This window comes from Sparus aurata, chromosome 23 (genome assembly GCF_900880675.1).
Source record: "Sparus aurata chromosome 23, fSpaAur1.1, whole genome shotgun sequence".
Taxonomy (NCBI): Eukaryota; Metazoa; Chordata; class Actinopteri; order Spariformes; family Sparidae; genus Sparus; species Sparus aurata.
Window position 1 is genome coordinate 7,556,668 of NC_044209.1, and position 20,132 is coordinate 7,576,799.

Consider the following 20,132-nt stretch of genomic DNA (forward strand, 5'->3'; position numbering starts at 1 on the left):
AGTCATTTGAAGTTGCAATTAATGTAATGAGCTACTACTGTATGTCCTCTTATTATGATAGATTAACTATTTGGACTCTTTAAACTAGAAAAGCACATTATAAAAGCAATACAGTAAAATATTGGTGTTAATTTTGTGATGTTTTGGAGTGACACTTTACATGCAGACTTTGTCAAGAATCATCAAGCTGCAGCTCTCATGACCCTCTGAGTGTGACAGCTTTTTTACACTTAATCCTTCACTTCTTCAAATACTGACTCATATTGTGTCCTGCTCATGATTGCAGCCTCTTTAAACAATCTACATCTTTGCATATGCAAATATGCTTGTGCCGGATTTTATTTGTATTATTTTTTTAACAAGAATTATGGAAAATGTATGTGTTTACTGCTGGAATGGGACAGAGGAAGCTTCCTGATAGCACAAACCACAGCCTGGGACTGACAGCTGCTGCCACCACCTGAGATAGCAGGAGAATAATGAGGACGGGGAGGAGAGATAATGCCACCGGGGGATTTTAATAAAAAAATATATATTCATGATTAGACCACAGGCCATGAGATGGAACCAAAACGTGTCTCTGCTGCAGTTTTAAATGTGAGCTGGTTTGGTTCCTTGCTGCGTGTGTGTTTAGTTTCCTCCTGTGACTGGTAACAGTTCAGATACAGTGAAAGTAGGACTGGTCGTGGATGAAATAGGGCATGAATAGAAATAGCCCTGTAGCCTGGGCTCCATCTGTCTCTGGAGGGAATGCTGTGTCAGTTGCCTCATGTGTGCCGTTAAGCCGATGGCTGTCTATTCTCCATCCAGGTGTGCGCGTGTGTGTTTGTTAGCGTGTGGGAGATCCTGCCGAGGACTCACAAGCTCCTGGAATCCATGAGAAAGCATAAGGCCTTTGCCAAATGCTTTAAGATTAAAGGCATTGACAAGGAATGTGTTATTGCCAGCTCAGATGGGGCCTGCATAATCTGGAACCCGGTGGAAGCCAGAACTCGCCCACTCAACCCCGTCTGTTTCTCTCCTGCTGAAACTAATTCACATCACAGGAATGGTTTAATCAATTTAGTCCTGATGAAGGCCGCCGTCTCGTTAAACCGTGCAGGACGTTGGTAGAACATCGTATTTAGTCAACGCTGTAAAAATACATGAAGCAGTATTGATTTCCTCCTGGGGCGTGCTGTTTCGTCACTGTCTTTGTAGGCATTTTGTCAGAAGTCAGGTGCACCTGGATAACACTGATCAGCAATGTCTGCTTCAACAGCAAATCATTATTAGTGGCTCAAGCAGAGAAGTGCTCAGAACAATTGATTGTTTTTTACAAGCAAGTTATATTTTTGTTATAACAGACAGAGTGACGTATGGTGAAAATGTACTGTTGGGTACCTGTACTCAATTTGCAAAGTACTGGTATTGAGATTGGTCCAAATGTGAGCAGTACCGCATCCTAGTCAAAGCCATAGACAGTATAAATAGTTGACAGGGCTAAGTGGAGCTAATGCTGAAGTGCCTTAAACCTGCATTCTTTCTAATAGCCAGTAGTGGGTGACTCCACTGGGAAGCTGATGAGAAAATGATCCTAATTCTAACTCGATTTCTTACCTCAGTAAAATGCTTCCCTAATGAGTTTATGGTCTAAGCCACTAGTTTAGAGTAAAATCGACAAAGCAGGGTGTGCTTGGTCTCAGTCAGATCAAATCAGCGCCCAATATGGTCACTTCAGGTTTGAAAAACCTGAGACAGCAACGGCAGTAGAGGCCAAATTTTGTGGTAGTACACAAACCAGTGAGTGATGTCATGGTGGGTTTATGCCTACTCAGAATTTAAATCAGAAGAAACATCTAAACTTTTCAACACATCATCATATCTAAACGACTGAATAGGTTGATTGCCAGTGACTCAAAAAAAAAACCACTGTTCCCGAAACAACATGACCGCTGCCGCATTGCAGTGACAGGCACGCCGGACCTTTGCTGTGAACTCGCTATTTGGTCATGTTAAGGCAGGAAAACTACCTGGGTAGGTTTAGTAAATCATCGTGTTTTGGCTTAAAATAACTATGTTGCTTATGTAACATCAGATACAAACATCCCTACATTCTGTGCTTGACTTCAGTTACATAACGTATGTGACATAACTACGTCAGTAAGTTAAATTAACTCACCATTGACTGTAACCCAACCATCTGTTCCCCTACCTCCTCCCTATGCGGACATGTTGCTCTTATGCTGCTTTGCCTGACTTCCTCCTTTGCTGCTGTAATAATTATTTTTGCCACTAAAGGTCACCGCCTACATGGTTGTTTTTCGGATGAGTACAACCTGAATCTAACATTGTGCTGTTGTCACTGTACGTTTTAGATGTAAAAAACTTGATGAGATCTTGGTTTTGGTTTATACTTTTATACTATAGCCAGGCAGCCATAGCAAGGCAGTGAGAGAGTCACAGTGCATTGTTCTTTTAGCTGAGTGAGTGTTTGTTGCCAGAGCAGGAGGCATATATGACTCAGGCAACCAGATGGTCTCTGTTGCCTCGTTCATCTTTGGGGTTGACATTTCCTTCTTTGCAGAGAAGAGCGTCACAGGCAAATTACCTCTCCATTTATAGGCATAACGTGACTAACTATTAGGCGAGCAACACTGATCTAATTATCTGTCCTGCAGCACTACAATAGGAAATTCACCTTGCTGTCTCCTTTGTTTGTATTATCATAACTTTGAGTTGGTACTGCATTAATGTTCAAAGGGTTATTGTGCTCTGTATGAGCTGTTCCCTCACATCAAAGACATTAAAACATAGGCTACATAGAGGAAACAAATGTCTACTGTATGTCTTTATGACGGTGCAGCTCCCTGTTCATAGTGAGGGAAGCACATGCACGTGATATGGAATTGAATGTGAGCGTTAGCCTTCAGACAAATCGCAAGAGAAATATCAACTGACCTTGGGAAAATGCAAAATTGCTCTAAAAATAACATCAAATAGCAACTAAAGGAGGAGGCCAAAACAGGAAGAAGCCAACTGCCAAACCCAGAGGTGTGTATTGCTGCTTAGTCACAAACTCTCAAACAGACACCGCTCTACTGTACATGATAGATGGCAGCAGCTCAGAGGTGCCTCTGGGTCATTATTGTAGAAGTTAAAAAATGTATATGTTTCATCAAGTCCCTCGGAGCAGAATGAGTCCATGGCTTTTTGGTAGTTTCATCACATCTCCCTTCTTCTGTCAGTGAGAGTGAATACCAATGGCAGATTTATATGATTTGGGTTTCTCGTGGCTGAGAAGAAGTCATCAAGACTGTGGATTTAGGCTTGGATGGAGGATCATTATTGTATGCCTCCTCCTGTTGGAGGCAGATGATGAAGAGAGAGGAGGCCTTTAGCGAGGCTTTGCTTGTTTGCATACAGGCCTTCAAATTCAAGTTGTAGTATTCTGATCACAGGCCCGTCTGCTGTGTGCACTCATGGATGCTTCTAGCACTCAGCTTAAAGTATTCTTGAATTTCCTCTCTGTTGAAATTGAGCCTGCTGGTGGAATTATTGCTTCCCAACAACAAGGTGCAGCAGGTACTCCACACCATCATCATCTGCACTCTGAAGGCAGAGTGGGAGGCTCTCCTTCTGAGCAAAGACTTGGCGCAGACTCACTCTTCAGGTTGCATTAGCAGCAAGGAGGAGAGTCATTCCTAATGCCTTCGCTCACTGCTGCAATAAATCTGCTGTGTTTTAGTGTTCGTAAGAAAGTCCTGTGTGATTAAACATATCTTTGTAGTGAGCAAAGGAGATAAGCGATGCTGCTCTCATATACTTCATGGCCTAGGAATGATAGTAATAATCTAGGACACTGTAACCTGTGATTAATGCCTTTCAAGGCTTAGCTAATGAATTTCCTCTGTAGGCTGCCGGGGTCACACACACACACACATTCACACACATTTTGCTCTTTTCTTGCCTTTTGTATTCTGATCTGGAAGAAATTAGTCCAGTAAACCATTGATTTCCAGCCAGAGATACTTATACCCCAGGGGGCACAATTGCCAGAGGGTGTGCTTAAAGATTGCGAAGAAGCTCAACTCCTTTGGAAATCTGCAGTTATGATGTGATTAAAAAATCAATATTCACATATTGAGTCAGCAGTAAAACATTAACACCACAGGTTGTGACGAGAGAGTGTGAAACAGCCCAGTCGCCAGAATAAAATGTCGGCGGTTAGTGTTTCTGCGCACCACCGTTCACATTTGTCATACTTACCATATTTACATTTCTACAATACATGTTTTTTAACATTCACATCACATGTTTATGACCTGACTTCCATATTAGGAGGTAGAGGAGACAGTGGTGGAGCTATTCAAGATGGCTGCAAAACCAGTGAAAATGGTTCGAGACTGTGTTTCAGCAAGTGTGAAACCAATGGATATTATTAAAGAGACTTTGTGAAAATTTTCAGCCATGTTTGTGGCAACAAAAAATTCACATTTTTCACAGGAAGTTGGCACATCTCCAGTAGTTTTGACCAAAACAGGTATTTTAAGTCACAAGATGATCTTTACCTAACCTAACCAGATCATAAGCACATCATTGCCACAATATAAAAATTGTAGGCTGAACCTAAAGAAATGTAAAGCTGCAACATATCCGTGGTTTACAGAAACGTACATTGCCATGGGGTTATGTGAAAATGAGTTAGAAAGTGAGTCTGCTGCTGCCTTAAAGTAATTAATGTTTGAAATGTGTGGCATCTGCCGCTGTAGTACAAGTGTGAATTTGGCCAAGCCATCCTAAACATTGACAACTGAACTAAATTAAAAATTGATGATAACAATATCCACTTTTAAACAGTTAGTGTTAAATAGCGTCCTCTGCATTAGACAGCTGACCTAGTTTACTCGCACATCTCTACAGAAGAAGTAGGCACACTATTATTCACTGGTACTGCTCATAAGAGAAGAATTGTGACTGAGATGTGATAAGGCATCACCTTAACACTACACAAGTCCCAAGCAGCTGATTTCACCCTTGCTGAAAATTGATTGATTTCAGCTTGATATAATGTCATCTTTACAAAAAGAAATCACCAATTTTGTCAAAAAATTGTAGACAGCAGGACAGATTGCACGAGTGTTGCTGAAGGTAACAGGAGAATAAGTGTGTAGAGCATTGACGAAGGATTCAAGTGCAGTTTCAAAATGAGAAACACTTCATATTTATTTAGTGTCTAATAGCATCTGATAAGGCTACCAGAGATGCAGTGCTCTAATGTGAAATGGCATTGACTAATCTCACCATCACACCTTTCAGTAGAGGGCTATAACACTCAAACTGATCAAAAACATATCATAGAAAAACTTTCAGTCGTCCTACTGATGTGTGTAAAGCAGCGGTGGAGTGAACTTAGTATATTAGTACTGTAGTAGTACAGCAGGGTTCAAGTGATGCAGGGTTCAAGAACTTTTTAAGGCCATCGAAATGACTAATGTTAGGGGTGGAGATAGATTAGTGAATGAATAACAGTCTAACAGTTAGCCCCTGCCATGTCTGAACTGTCCCAAGCGTTTGGTGGTCCCACATTCAGCTGCATCAGGTTCGGTAGCAAAGTACAGTTCTTTTGGAAAGCATATGTCTTTTTGACTATTTGTGCCATTAAAGTAATTCTCATTATATTGAGAAGGTTGCTGGTGAGACCCACAGATGTTTGATTGTACTGCATTCACAGGAGCTCAGACCCCTCTCAGCTCCCACTGGCTCCCACATAACTTGAACCCTTGGAACAGTTTTGAGGTTTCATTCATCATTTCAGAGGGGCATATTTTATTTTTTACTACGGTGAACTTCAACAGTTACAGCTACTATTGCCATTACTTATTTGTTACAAATAGCTAACTATAAAATTCAATTTGGATTAAACCAGTGGTTCCTACTTATAATGGCTCATGACCTTTTACAAACAGTGTGTAATAGTGGCTCCTTGTGCATGTTTCAGATGTCAGAGACAATTTACTTCTCAACCCCTCACATGGTTTCATTTAAACAGATGTTTGAGGCCTTAAGAGGAAAATAATCCAATATTTCAGAAAAGTCCCAAAACTTGAATTTGTGTCGCAGAACTTTTGTTTGTGTTGCTCCTGCCCTATTGACCATCTCTCATCCCCAGGGCCGGCTCTAGCCATTTTGGTGCCCCCGGCGAGATTAGGACCACCCACCAGTGAATCAACCGCCTGTATGGCCTATGCCAAGAGCCCTGTTTAGCCCTCAGACTTATCATGTGACCCCATGGAGGGGCCTCGACCTGTACATTTTCAGCCACTACTAGTCTAGATTACCAAACTGTAAAGTAGTTCAAACTGACCCCACCTCAGCTCGAGCAGTAAAACTGTAACATATGCTTTGATGCATGTGTTTAGAGCTCTAAAACAATTCATATAAATGTATGAGTCACCGCAGCCACTTTACTGCAGAATGAATACTTTTACTTTTGATACTTTATCTTTGCTGATTTGACTTCTTCTGTAGCCTACCTGAGTAATGCAGGACTCTACTGTTGGAGTAATTACTTTTACTTTTTTGACTTTTTTTCTAAAGTCAATTGGCCTGGCTGCCTTTTCTTCCACTGATGGAAAGTCAAATGAAAACATTTGCGTGTCAGATTGGTTGTGAACGCTGACCACATGAATCCAATCTGTACACTGCTCTCTTATCTTCTCCGTGTGTGGGGAAGTGGGAGGGAGGCAGGGAGGGAGGGGGCAGTCGCACAATCAGCAGCCTTTTCCAGGCGAAGTTGGGCGCGATGGGAGAGAGAGAGCGCTCAGTGCTGCATCTGGACGGACGGACGGACGGCGGAGCGGCTCGTGTTGCGCGGGGCATGACGAGATGCCGCCCGTGACAGCGGGGTCGGAGTAATAATGAACGCCTTTAGCAAGTGCTGGGATGGACGAGGAAGGTTTACCGTCAGCGCCGGGGGGAATAACAGCGAGCCGTTGTGCCTCGTGGCTCGGAGATGGTGTCACCTCTGCGCGCTCTTCCCTCTGCTATCTGGACAGGGGACACTGGCAGAGGAGTGACACACCGGCGTCGGAATTTACACAGTTATCAGTGTGAGAATAGACGGTGGAGGGAGTAGAGGCACTGTCATGGAGAAACAGAGCAGAGTCAAGGAGGAAATGCCGACATCGAAGGAGGAGAAGCGCAAAGAGAAGAAGCCCAAATCTGGCAAGCTCTTCCGAAAGAAATCTTTGAAGTCAGTGGGGAGCTTTATGAACAGAATCATCAAAACTTTTGGCACTTTCACCCACTTTGGAGACGCTGACGCGCATGACGCGGAGGACGACGACGGGGGGTTTCGGAATGGCGCACCTTGCACCCTGAGCGCCGGCTCGGGGATCATCCGAGAGGACGTACAGGTGGCCTGGGAGCGGGTGGTGAAAAACACTTCCAGCACGTCCTCCTCTCTGTGCGCGGGCAGAGAAAAACTCCTGTACCACTACGGGGAGAAAATCCCAGGCGTCCTGGGGCTGAAAAACCACGGGAACACCTGTTTCATGAACGCCGTGGTCCAGTGTCTGAGCAACACGGACCTGCTGGCGGAATACCTGGGACTGGAGCGCTACAAGCTGGACCTGAGTCAACCCAGAGTCAACGGGGTGGTGAGGAGTGAGGAGACGAGGCTTGCCAAGGGAGAAGTCACCGAGCATTTGGCGTCACTTGTCAGGGCTCTGTGGACGCTGGAGTACACCCCACAGCTGTCTGTGGACTTCAAGGTATTACACATCTGTCCACAGGTGGATGAGAGGTTCAGGGAGGAAAAGTATAAGGGACAGTCTCAGTGGTTATCATTAACTAAACACAGACTTTAACATTAATAGTGCCTTAGTGCAGAGGGATCTTACCGTCTAGTCAAACATAATCACATGTTATGCTCACAGTATTCCGTAAACATCAGCATCAAGTACAGAGATGTCTGAGTGTTCAGACTAAACAGAGCTGTCACAAGTTTCACGTCACTTGCTCTGACTGCCAACTTTATAGAGAGCGCTCTGCCCTGTGACTTCAGTGTTTTCCTGCCAGGTGATAATGATGCTGCTGCTCTGTATCACTGCAGTCTGAGGGCGCTGGGTCAGCAGGTGCCTGGCTCAGTGCAGTTTCCTCCACCAAGACCCCAATTACATGACAACGCTCTGAACTTCATCGATAAAAATCCTTGGCACCACTTAATTTTACAGGCCCTGGAAATTTCATGGTAAGTAGGTGATAATTACCAAGCAGTACATTACAATTTTGTTGCAATTACTCCCAGATTTCCTCAATAATTCACCTCATGATATATTGAAGATTATCCCAATATTATTTAATGTAATGGTCTGCTAATTTTTTAAGAAGTGTTTAATAAATAGCTGGTAATTTCTTGAACACATTTTAAGCTCGACTTCTGTTGATCATGCCATATTTTCCAAATGTGAAAAAAAAGAAAGAAAATGTACTTACAATCACTGACCTGCAGAAGTTGGGCAGAAACTAGTTTGTTAAGTTAGGTTAGACTGTAATGCTTAGCAGATGGTAGCCAGATGTAAGTTAGAAATTACGGTGCATCAACTCGCTTCAGTTTGGTGGCCTGCTGTGGACAGAAACTCATAGAAAAATAAAAATGGCATGAGCAGCAGAAACCAGTCAGACGTTATATGGAAATATACTTAACTGCTTGTTAGAAAATAGCAGACTATCATTATTAAATCACGTGATAGTTATTTTGATAATTAGGAGCTAATTGAAAGACATTTTTGAATACGTCACTTGGTAATCACCACCTACTGCCATGACATTTGTGTGTTACCAAATCATTTTTATAAACAAATCCAGTGGGTGCGTAATGACTCCACGTTAATCGTCACTTAGTTGCTTCACTAATTAAATAGTGCCTTCTTTCCTCTCACAGCATGGTGAGTGAAGTAAGGGACAGGTGACTGCTCAACTTTACATTGCAGCATTTATTTATGCAGACTTGTTCCTCTGTGTTTTAGCACAGGAAGGAGATACTGAACCATAATACTTTAAACTTAAGAATCTTGTGTTCCCCAAGGATCAGGGACTGTGTCAGAACCCTATCAGGAGACCCTCAGGCTTTCCTCCTCTGCCCGTGCTGAAGATAGTTTATCTGCTGGCAGCTCTTTGCTCTGGATTTCTCTGAGCCATAGTTCAAGGCAAGAGGTGGATAATATGGAGCGGCGAACAAAGAAACCGCACAATGGATCTATTCTTGGAAATGCTAATTACTCTGTAAGAAAGGGGTACGTAAGAATGACGACTGGAATATCTCACCCCACTGTCGAGGCACATCTCTGCTCACACTTGAACATATTGTGACGAGGAAGCCAAAAGTTTATCTGAGAGCCAACTAAGTGATGTCAGTTTATTGCTGTCCGGATCAATATTCACATTGATTCTTTCTCTCTCTTTTTGCTCTCCCATTTGTTGGCTCTCTGAAAAACTCTCTTCCTCCTGTCAGCCCAAATCCTGACTGCCAATTATTCCCCCAGTTCAACTCTTTCATCCCCTTTGTGGTAGTCAGATATCAGATACTTTCAGGACAACAATCAGAGGGAACAGCATGGAAACATCTTGCTGAGATAAAAAGCGAAAATGCTAAACACTGCCTCTTGTATGTGATGAGATGCTTCCTGTGTTGAAGCACACGCATACACACTGATGTGGCTCTTGGCTGTGGTTTGCGACCGTAGGAGGTCCAGAGTTCATGCAGCTTAGGCCTTCTGAAATTGCCTGTTGAGTAATACCACAGCTGCCTGGAGGGAGGCATTATAAAATAATCAGATAGCTCTGAGGCTTGTGTCTGAGAGGCAAAATTAGCTCCCAGTTGCAGGAACTCCAGACAACACAAACCATTAATAAACCATCACAAAAAGAAATGTTTTTTTTATTGAAATGCTTAATTAATCTGTTGCGTTTGTAAATCGATTATGAGTCGTTGCAGACTTCGGAAACTGTTCTGTCAGAGGGGAGATGGGAAGGTTCAGCTAAAGCAGCCAGATTAGAAGGACTAACTGAAGTACCGACATTCCCATCACAGGAATTTTGATAAGAAATGATAAAGGGGCAAGTGCTTAAAGGGACTTCTTTTTTCACTTTTAGCCTCTAACATGATGTAAACTGTGATGCGCTTTTCATTTCATATGAGTAATTCTGTTGGTGTACACCTCATATTTAAATGTAGAATCATCCTCAATCAAAAGTTCTTCAAAGTTAATGAATCAGCAGTGGCCTCCTCACAGGTCAGTTGGCTGCAGAGTCCGAGTCAGGAGAAAAAACACAACAACAATGTCCCGCCGAAGGCCTGGCACTCTGCCACATTCCTGTACCACCTGGCTTGTAGGACACAAGAGGTGGAAAGAGGGAGGCAGCTTTTATAAATGTTCACTTATATAAGATCGGGTATCGCTGTGCTGCTTTGGGATATCTTACACAGACGGTGTGTCCTGAGCTTGCACTCTCACAGATGTGCCTCAGACGTTGCAGTTGAAGAGGTTGAACTTCTCCAACCTGGGAGCAGATGTGTGCTTTTGATCTGGACAGTTCTCGTGAGTTTCCTGCATCCCCCCTGGCAGGATGGTGTATTTGCACAGAGAGGCCTGCACAGGGACAAAGCCTGAAACTCAAACAGTTACTCAACAACCAATTTATCGGTTTCCATAACATGAGAGGCCTGAGAAAGAAGGGAGTTGGGGTGAGCAGGCTCGGTGACTGAACAGGAATGTCATCCTCCCTACAGTGTATTGATGGGCCCATTTTGGAAGCTAATGTGACGGCAGTGGGTCTTGCTCACAGGTATGTGTCAGTATTTGCCGTCTCCATGTTGATCTTTAATGATTATCTACATTGCTGGTTGCAGGAAGTTAGACGGCTCATGGAAGATGTAGTAGAGCAGTGTTTCCCAACCAGTGCTACATGTACCCAGCAGTGGAATCTAGGGCTGGATAGTATTGGCTTAAAATGATATCGCTATATTTTCATGCTGAAATGCAAAACACATGTCTCAGTGTTTTGTAATGTCCTCAAAAGCACTTAATAAAACACAGACTGGGCAGCAAAATCAAATATCACTATACTCTTGACCAAATACCTTGATACTGAAACGATGACAGCTTTGCAGGGATGATTATGGTTACTTTCACAAAATATTAACAAAATAAAATGTTTGATAAATACTCATCAGTAAAGTAGATATAAGTGGGGAAAGGCAAGTATGAGACCAGTGTTTAAAACCAGGAAAAGACAACACTTATGCCATATCATGATGCAGTGATATCCAAAATCTAAGACAATTTAAGTCTCATATCAGGATAATGATATATATTGTATATATTGCCCAGTAGGGTAATCCCAAAATGCCTTGGCAAGCGACTCACTTGTTTCACATGGAAAATGAACTAGGACAAACCTTTGCTTTCATTGCGCTAGCTTCAAGGGGTCTTATCCTTGAGAGTGTGTGAAAACTAGTTAGCAAGCTAACAGAGGTCTAAAAACTATAAACTAAAAGTGAAAGAAAATGTTATGTTAAGTTAAGTAATGAAGAAATGGTTAAAATAGATAGCTAACAGATAGCTAGCAGTAGTGGATGTACGGCTCAAATGATCAGCTAAAAGAATTGCTGAATCATTTCAGCAATTAAAAGGTTAGCTAAGAGTGTTAGTTACAGTAGGTAAAATGGTTTAGATAGAAGTAACAAATAATAGTTAAAATAGCTAGCTAACAGATAGCTAACCATAATTAATAAATTGTGGAAATAACTGTGACAGAGACACTATTGAAAAAGCTTATTTACATTTGATATTACTGTTAGCTCAAAGAAAAGTGCATTGAAATTGAAATGTTTGAACAGTTATCGCTTAAATTGTCCTATTCGATAAACTGTATAAATGGTTAGCGAACAGAAATGGATAAAGGGTTACAATCGATAGCTAACAGTAACGGATGAAAAGTTCAAATAAGTGGGTTAGATGGTTGAAAAGATTTTAAGTAGGCTAAGACTTAAATGATTAGCCAAAAGGGTAAGATAAGTGCTTTAAATTAATAGCTAATAGGTAGTTGATAGTAGTGCGTAAACAGTAGTTAGCAATAACAGGATAAACTGTTGAAATAGTTAACTGATAGCTAAAAAGTAATGGATACTGGTAAATATGATAGGCCATTTTATAGTCTATGAAATAATTTATGTTAGCTTAAAGAAAAAGTGGATGACGGGGCACATGGATGAAAAAGAAACCCAAAGTTTAAATTTGTGTCTAACTAAAAGTATCCTAATAGATAAAGAGTTGAAATGGTTTTCTGTAAAGTAATGGTTAAATGGTGGGACTATTCAACATAACCTAAATGGTGTAGAGGATAGTGTTTCTTTATTTTCTCTTGTTAGATGATTACACTCATTACAAACTGGCCAGTGGCCATTATGCCAGAAGGAGCAATAAAAAACACAGCATTTTCCTCAACCTCAATTATATCACTGAGACAATTGCCACCTTCTAAAGGCTGATGGTAATTACTGTTATTACTTTGCTGCACAACAGCTCTTGGCTAGTCTGTGTCCATAGTTCTCATTGTTGATGTCAGACCGTTTCTGCAAGGCAACCTTGAATATTTCAAGAGCATTAATTTACAAAAGATCTGCTGTAGCCCACTACAATAAATATTCTGCAATCAGTGTGATTTAAAAACATTTGCTGTAATATGAAGAATGATAGTCCAGTTGTATTGAATCTGCAGTGTGGGTGGATGTAGTGGAACACCATATAAACTTTACTGGGAAAATCTGGAGAATACATATGTTTAGGTTGTGAATATGTTATTCTTGAATTCAGAGCAACCTAAGACTGGCCAGAATCTAAAAAATAAAAGTTTTACACTGTCTCAACGCCTATCACACACATTTCATGTAATACAACATTATTCAAAAAAGACAAACAGCTCTTCAGTTGTATTGGGTAAAATGGTAGCTCTATATTTATTAACCTTTTTGTATTTTGTGACCAACTCATGGGGGTGTATGAGGGCAAAGCTTTAATTTCAAGACAGGATCAGTAGAGAGGATTGGAGAACTTTATTGCTCTGGCAAAACTCCACCAGCAGTTTTTTTCTGTTTATGAATTTTTATGTTCACTTTTTGTACATGTCAGTGATCACGTCTATGTATCTACTTTGAAGATTCAGCCCTGACTTTACTCCAGTGAGTTAAAACTCGAGTCATACTGAACGTCTCTCTTTTTTCATGTTTTGAAAGAAGAGCTAACTTAAGTTTACTTCATTTTCTGGCGTGTTTCAGTTGTGTGGCACTGAGCTGCTGCACTTGAGAAATATTCAGCTCAACCTTGTTCCAGGATACTTAAATGCTGAATGTTAAAGGAGAAGAATGTGTTTTAATTCACTATTTCCGCTCATTTCTTGAGAATAGAACTAGCAGCTCTTCAGTGAGAAGCCTCTAACCTCATCATCAGTGTAATAGTGATGAGAGGCATATCACATATTAGTGGATTATGAAGCAATGATTACAGTCGGCTGTTCCCTCTGCTATAATCTCTCATCACTGCCTTTGCTTCTCCAGGCCGCCAGCTGTGGTTCATGTAGCTAATTCCTGCCTAATTGAGTTTGGTGCCATTCACATCTGAAGTCACATTGTACTATGTGTGAGCTTAAGCAGTCTTCAACCTACTTTTAAAGAGAATGTTATTCACACCTCTTTTTTTACGTCAAAATGTCAAAAATGTGGTTTCTTGTGAAGGTGGAAAGCCGATGCTTATAGACAGGGGAACTGTCTCAGATAAAGGCATTTTTTACAAATCCAAAATCTGAAATGTCTCTGCAGCAGTCAAAGCATGGGCCAGGTGGAGAGGAGGGAAGCGTGAAGGGCGTCACTGTAAATTTGCAAATCTAGGATTCCTCTGATCAGCGTTCTGTGGAGAAGGCAGGGGTAGAGGTGCCCAACAACGAACACAGCACAGCTGTCAAAGCCAGTAAACAAGCAGTGCTCACGATTCACATGTTTTAGTGAGAGAATACTTTTGAAATGGTATCTCAGCAAGGTAATTTGTCTTCTCCAGGAAGCCACTGCAGCTGTAATTCTAACAAGATGTCAGATTAACAAAGTTGATTAAACCACCTCTGTTTTGTTTTTCGTTGAAGGCTAATTATGAATTGGATCTGGATTGGGCAGTAATATTTATGTATGTATCAGTATCAGATTTCCATTGGAGGATGACCGTCTCAGAAAATAGTAAATAATCATGGCATACGCTTTCACGCAATTATTATTACTGTTGTTTGATTAGGGCTTGACGATAGTACTGGGCGACATGACCTTAAAGTAATATCACAATATTTTTAGGCCATATTATTATTTATTTTTTTATATACTATTTTAATCCCAAATTGGGAAATTCTTTTTCCACTCACATTACACACAGGTGCACACACACAAACACACACACAGCGTAGAGGAGATGAGCGAAGGGGCAGCCACACATGCCACAGCGCCCAATGAGCAGTGTTAGGGGTCGGTGCCTTGCTCAAGGGCACCTCGGCAATGCCCAGGATGTGAACCAGCACTCTCCAACTGCCAGTCCACATAATTTTTGATCCGGGTGGGACTTGAACCGGCAACTTTCAAGCCCCCAAGCCAAGTCCCCACAGACTGAGCTATTGCCGCCCCTTGTGATATTGTGGTATCAACATCACGGTTGCAAAAATATTGTTGGAACTATTATTATTGTTGTTGGATTTAAATTATTACAAATACATGCACATTTTCTATTTATTTGTATTACATAAGTTCAATGTAAAGTGCCCAATTTAACGAAAACTTTTCTGATCATGTTGAGTCAGTGTGAACAATTAAATAACCTTGTCTAATTAAATAACATTAATGCAAATTTATTATTTAGTGTTGAATTATGTATTGTTCAACTATTACTTATAAATTGAAGGGGAACTTCTGCTAAGACAAACTCAAGTGTTGATTTTTCAAGTATTATACATAACCGTAATGCATTTCAGGTTCTGATAGAAATCTTTTTTACTTTGAACTTATGTAATAGAAGTAAGAACCTAATTCAAATACTTAAAAAGTCACTGTTTTAGGCAATTTTTATTTATTTACTGGAGAATACCATTAATGCCCAAAATGTATGTGCATGTAATGTACACAGTTTGATACATACTGATTTTAATATCCCAGAATAAACCAGATTACTGTTGTGACCTTGTAATGTAAAATGAAACTGTATTGCATCTGCTTTTTCCCACTCCAGACCATAGTGTCCAAGTATGGATCACAGTTTCGTGGTAATTCCCAACATGATGCCCTGGAGTTCCTGCTGTGGCTGCTGGACCATGTTCATGAAGACGTCAATCTGGCCTCCCACAATAACAACAACAAGACCAAAGCTCCTGGGAAGGTAAGAATCATGAAGCAGCAGTCGGCATGATCATTTTGCTTCCCCCTTATGTCCCCCTTATAGCAGCGTTTATAACAGAGGTTCAAACTGCATGCCTAACTGGTGCATAACTAATATATGACTCATTATGATTAAATGCATTATATATTAAAGAGTGCCTGTGGGAAACCATTATTAGTTCATGTGATTACATGACATCCAATGGATCTTCGAAAGACATGAAAGCATATTATTTTTTAACAGGTTTAGTGTCTCACACTAGTGCATTTCATCACTTTTTCCTGCTGTTGTCACATTCATATGAATATCACAACACCTGGGTCTTCAACAGGGAGTCCAAAGACACTGATGTAGTTTACGGACTTGCAGTATATTTCTTTTTTTTCAAGCAAGCTGACCGAATCGTACGATTAATCAATGGGCAGCACCTACTAATAACTAGTCAGCTAACTACATATTACTGAAAAACAGTGGACAGTTGTCTCATTATTATTCCAGCTAAATGGACATTTTAAGCCAAAATATATGGTTTTATAATGTATTGATCAGACTTTGACATACCCTCACCTCAGAAACCCCTGGACAAATCTCAGTGGGTTAACCAGCCTAACATCAGCCATGCTACAACTGCTGTCGACCTGTTTATACATAGCATTACAGGCTAACCTGCACATTAGTGTAAGCTCAGTTTTATATGCAATGGAATTTTATACAATATATGTGGAGGAGGTCCCTGTTCCATCTTTCTATCAGCTATGTACTCCTGGGCCTGAAAAATGTTGAAGACCCCTGTCATAACTTATTCACAAGGCCAAATGTTCGTGTATGAACCAAGACAATGTGCAATGCACGTAGCAGTGTAGCTAATGATAGCTGTTGTAACATGCACAGCATACGTTAGCAAATGTCAGATGTTTTTCCTTCAGTGGTTCATATTACAAATGTCTTCCTTGGTGTTATTTCTTATCAGGCCAGCAGGCCTAAACTCACCGATAAGGATGTCCAGAAGTTTTTTTTTATTTGTTTTGCTGTGCAGTTTTAATGCCACCAAAACCAGTGTGGCAATCTAAGCTGTGCAGCCTTCTCTGTGTCTAATACATTGCCTGTGAACAAGGGGAGTACAAGTGTGGCGATTTAGTGTTTGATTTCCTCTCAGCACGTTGTCTCCTAGAGGTAGGCCTGCAGGAGTGCTGCATCCTGATACTCCTTGAGTGGAACTTTGAACTGCTCTGCTTTGAGCCATTAAGGCAGAAATTTCATGTATTATTAAAAACATGTTTTTACTTTTGAAATAGGCATCCCTCTTTTTTGTACCTTTATCGGGGTGATAACCACTGGCATAATTTATGAGAAGTGCTACACTTGCTGTTGGTGAGTCATTGCAAATAAATCCACTCAAACTCATTGCCCTTTGTTTCCTGAGGCACTATCTGCAATGATTTATTCTGTTTTTTCATAATTGTGGGATCGGGAGATATCGAGATCAGGAAGCCTTTACTCCAAAGGCTGTACAGTGAAAAATTAGAAATATAACATCCCTTTTTCTATGAAATATAAATATAAAGTATATAGAGCCAAGGTCATATAGAAAGTTCTGGCAAGTCTGAAAGTTTGCTTGTCTTTTTAACTATAGCTTATTGTCAGTCCTTCTATTAGCATGCAAGTGATTAAGAAAGACAGTGAGACAAATTAATAGAGTGAAATCTGTGTGTATGTCTAACAGACAGAATGTGGACCACAGTTCACCTTCATCCTCTGTCAGTGTCCCACTCTCTGTATCACCACAAATCTTTCTTGACAACTCCCCCAAGTTTCTCATATTTCTATTGTGCATACACAATACTCTGATATCCCATGAACTGAGCTTTCATCTCCTCGTGAGCTGCCCTTTAGTTCAGGATGAGAGTAAGCGACGGGGTGAGGATTGGGAGTAAAGGGGAGTCTGGACTGTGTCTTTGAGTGCACCTGTCTCTGCAAAGGACATGACAGGAGGTTAGGACTGGAGAGCTGCTGATAAGGTCTGTCACGATGAGTCAGCAGCACCCCGCCGAAAATGTCGCCGCCCCTTGTTAACACCCAAGGAGCCAGTGAGGTGTGGAGGACATAAACCTTAAAAAATTGAGTTGACTTAATCTTGGATCCCGCTTATATGGTGGTTACGGGATTCATTTGATTGAAGAAGCAGGGGTGCACTTTCAATCAACATTAAGAGAACTATAGGCCGTGAATTTTATTTTTGAACAAAATCCTTTCCTGATTGATTGAAAGCCAACATACAGTAGTAAACAGGTTTGATATTAACAGATATATAGACCAGCAGCCACTTTGGGCTACTACAAAAGTGGCAATGACATCAGGCAGTACCAGTGAAGCTAAAGTTGGGTAGCAGCAATTCTAAAATTCAAGCAATAAAATGTGTTTAAGTACCAGTGGAAGCTGGGTCAAGGTCAGGCTGGTGAAACTTTGGAGGATGAGTGTTGGATAACTCTGAAAACAGTTGTGTAGGGTGTAACTGCCAAGGAGATACAGGCTGTGACTGTGAGTCCTCAATCCATAGTGACTTGATGCAATGCGAGCAGTAGGGTCTTGGTGGCGACACTAATTACCGAATCTAAATACCACGTTTGGTCCACTGCTGAGGATTTACAATTCTTAAATTACAATTACAATTACAACTCCAAAATCCGCTTGTGCACTGGAACAATAAAATCAACATGCAAGGCCTTTCAAAGAAGTCCACATATCAATAACAGTAGTAAAACCATGGATGTATCAAGTATACAATAATGGAATAATGGGGTGCTGAATCCCTCTTGTAGTGAGTAAACAAAAGAAAAAATAAAGGACAGCGCTCCCATCAAACTGTTTATTCTTGCCACACAGATGTGTTCTGGCAAAATCACAGATGGTTACCAATTTGTACCAACCAAGAATGAATCCGAATGACTTACAACTATTGGATTCATGCCAGTGAAATTTTATTTTACATTTCGCAACATCATTAGATCAAATTTTTATTTTGTCCAAAAATTTGGTCAGCTTTACTTTTTTTTTAGAGCAAATTAACAAAGTTGGTAGAGTTTCTGGTTTGGTGAACACATCTCTGCCTTTTGCAGATGATGTTCTCCTTTTGGCATAATCAAACTGTATCCTCTGATGTGCAGTAGATCTGTCAACCAAAAGAAAGTTTTTCATCAATGTATTTTATGATTTATGATGTCATGCTTTGCACAGTGTGTCATTATTGCATTATACGTGCAGTCAACAGATGCCTTGAATAACCTGTAGCTCTGTAGCTACAGCTTTGTGTGAAAAATCAAACTGCAGTATTAGCCTCCATGCACAGTCTCTGATTAGGCCATTCCCTTGTTTATCTCTGTGCCATTCTGTGGGACTGTGGCAACCTAGAGCTTTTTTAATTAGAAATCTCTTAAGAAGAATACAGTGCTATAATAGAATATTCTGCATATGAATAAATATCCCTCAGTGAGTGAGAGAGAGAGTGAAGAGGAGAGTGGCACTATGGCCACTGTCCAAAGAAGAAAATCTCTTGTGACAGTTGTCTCTTATGTTTGTCCAGGCCTTGTGCCATGAGCCAGTGTGGGCTCTTTGCAAACACCAAGGTTGTCATGGATTTCGGTTTTATCAGTGAGGAAACATGCAGTCAGATAGGCCTCTGCCCATTATCAGGAACAGGAGGGATATAACTCCAGTTATTACATCTCTCCGTTATTAGTCCAGTTATTAGTCTACTCCCTGCCTTTTTCTCTGCTCTTTCATACTGTAGCTCGGTAAGAAAGTACAGTAAAGCTGTGGTATGCCTGGAGTCTGTTATCTCTGCTCCACCCACAAAGGAGCTTTGTGAGGGGCAGGGAGGGCCTCACCGAGAGCAGGAGAAGGGTAGAACCACACTCCTCCAAAACTTTGGAGGATCATTTTTTTGGTTCATGATGGTTTGTTTACTTGTTTGTTTGTTGGTCCACCTCGTTGATAATCTCCTCTGCTGTAGCTGTGATGGTGCTGGCAGGCTGGCAGAGTCATCCAGGGTCACAGCCAGGCTGATGGGAGGCGTCAGCCCCCGTTTACCAGTCCACGCACGTCCCTACTCACAGCCAAGGAGCCGGCAAGCTCCGTCCTCTCCTGCTGCTAATTCAGGAGGCTGTCAGTGGGCCTGTGCTAATTGTTTTATAGCATGTGTTGTCGGTTACCACTTAGCGCAGGAGAAGCAGATACCGAACTAAAAGTTGGGAAAAGGGACTCCCACCCCCTTCACTACCTCTCTCCATCCACGGTCTCCGTGGGCAGCCTACGTCGTCGCAACCACTGAGTGTCAGAGTCGCTGGAGCTGAAGTACTCTGTATTTGTAATGGAGGGTGACAGTTCACGATCCTGCTCACACACAAGTAGACATACACTACACACATTTTTACATTTAACATTGACTCCCCATGGCTTTGACTCATGCAACACACATTCTCTGTTGGTTTGTTGATCATTTATCACTAAGGAAACAGTGCAAGTGTGAAGCTCTCTCTCTCTCTCTCTCTACCCCCTTCTTTCTCTTTCTCTCTCCCTCTCTCTCTCTCTCTTTTTCTTTCTCTCTCACTCTCTCGCTCTCTCGCCCGGCTCTATGAATGTTGCTCTTTGTAAGACACAGGAAGAAAGGGACACTTGTTGTGCAGC

General features: G+C 41.4%; 1 protein-coding gene across 3 annotated transcripts in view; it reads left to right on the top strand.

Moving 5' to 3' along the window:
* usp43b (ubiquitin specific peptidase 43b) overlaps positions 1-20,132 on the top strand; it is an 84,962-nt gene that overhangs the window by 7,047 nt on the left and 57,783 nt on the right. For 2 of the 3 annotated variants that reach the window (XM_030408051.1, XM_030408050.1), the window contains exons 1-2: positions 6,754-7,754; positions 15,303-15,449. In XM_030408051.1, the coding sequence (XP_030263911.1) occupies positions 7,128-7,754; positions 15,303-15,449 (774 nt within the window). In that variant the 5' untranslated portion in view covers positions 6,754-7,127. Of the gene's footprint in view, positions 1-6,753; positions 7,755-15,302; positions 15,450-20,132 lie in introns of those variants that run through there. The other variant, XM_030408052.1, reaches the window with a different exon arrangement.